This window comes from Sinocyclocheilus anshuiensis, unplaced genomic scaffold, assembly GCF_001515605.1.
Source record: "Sinocyclocheilus anshuiensis isolate Anshui unplaced genomic scaffold, SAMN03320099.WGS_v1.1 scaffold941, whole genome shotgun sequence".
In the NCBI taxonomy this organism is placed as follows: Eukaryota; Metazoa; Chordata; class Actinopteri; order Cypriniformes; family Cyprinidae; genus Sinocyclocheilus; species Sinocyclocheilus anshuiensis.
Window position 1 is genome coordinate 702,517 of NW_015555791.1, and position 553 is coordinate 703,069.

Here is a 553-nt window from a genome sequence, read left to right on the forward strand (position 1 = left end):
CAGCACAGCTGTTTTCAACATTGATGATAATCAGAAATGTTTCTTGAGCAGCAAATCAACATGTTAGAATGATTTCTGGAGGATCATGTGACATTGAAGACTGGAGTAATGATGCTGAAAATTCAGCTTTGCATCACTTGCATCACATACATTTTAAAATATATTTTATATATTTTAAATGGTAGCAATATTTCATATTATTACTGTTTTTACTGTATTTTTGATACATTTTTGGACCCTTTTTCTTTCAAAAACATTTGAAAGTATAAAAAAATATGTTTAAAATTAATATGTAACTTGGAACTAATTTCGAAAAAGCAGTAAAACTAATACTACAAAATAGATAACTGATATAAATTGCTCAATTTTTTAATTTTTTTTTATTATATTATATTATATTATATTATATTGTACTGTATTATATTATACCTCAAAGTGATGTAATTTCCTGTGTTCAGGAGCCCAGGTTGGCCCGTGTTCAGCCCACTCCGTCCAGACGCCTTTTCAGCATCAGTGACACCAGCACCAACCCCGACAACTCCAGCAGGTGAGA

At 30.7% G+C, this 553-nt stretch overlaps 1 protein-coding gene across 1 annotated transcript in view; it reads left to right on the forward strand.

The window, feature by feature from the left end:
- LOC107674811 (protein phosphatase 1 regulatory subunit 12A-like) overlaps positions 1 to 553 on the forward strand; it is a 33,651-nt gene that overhangs the window by 23,548 nt on the left and 9,550 nt on the right. The window contains exon 11 of the mRNA XM_016468915.1: positions 459 to 547. Coding sequence (XP_016324401.1) covers positions 459 to 547 — 89 coding nt within the window. The remainder of the gene's footprint in view (positions 1 to 458; positions 548 to 553) is intronic.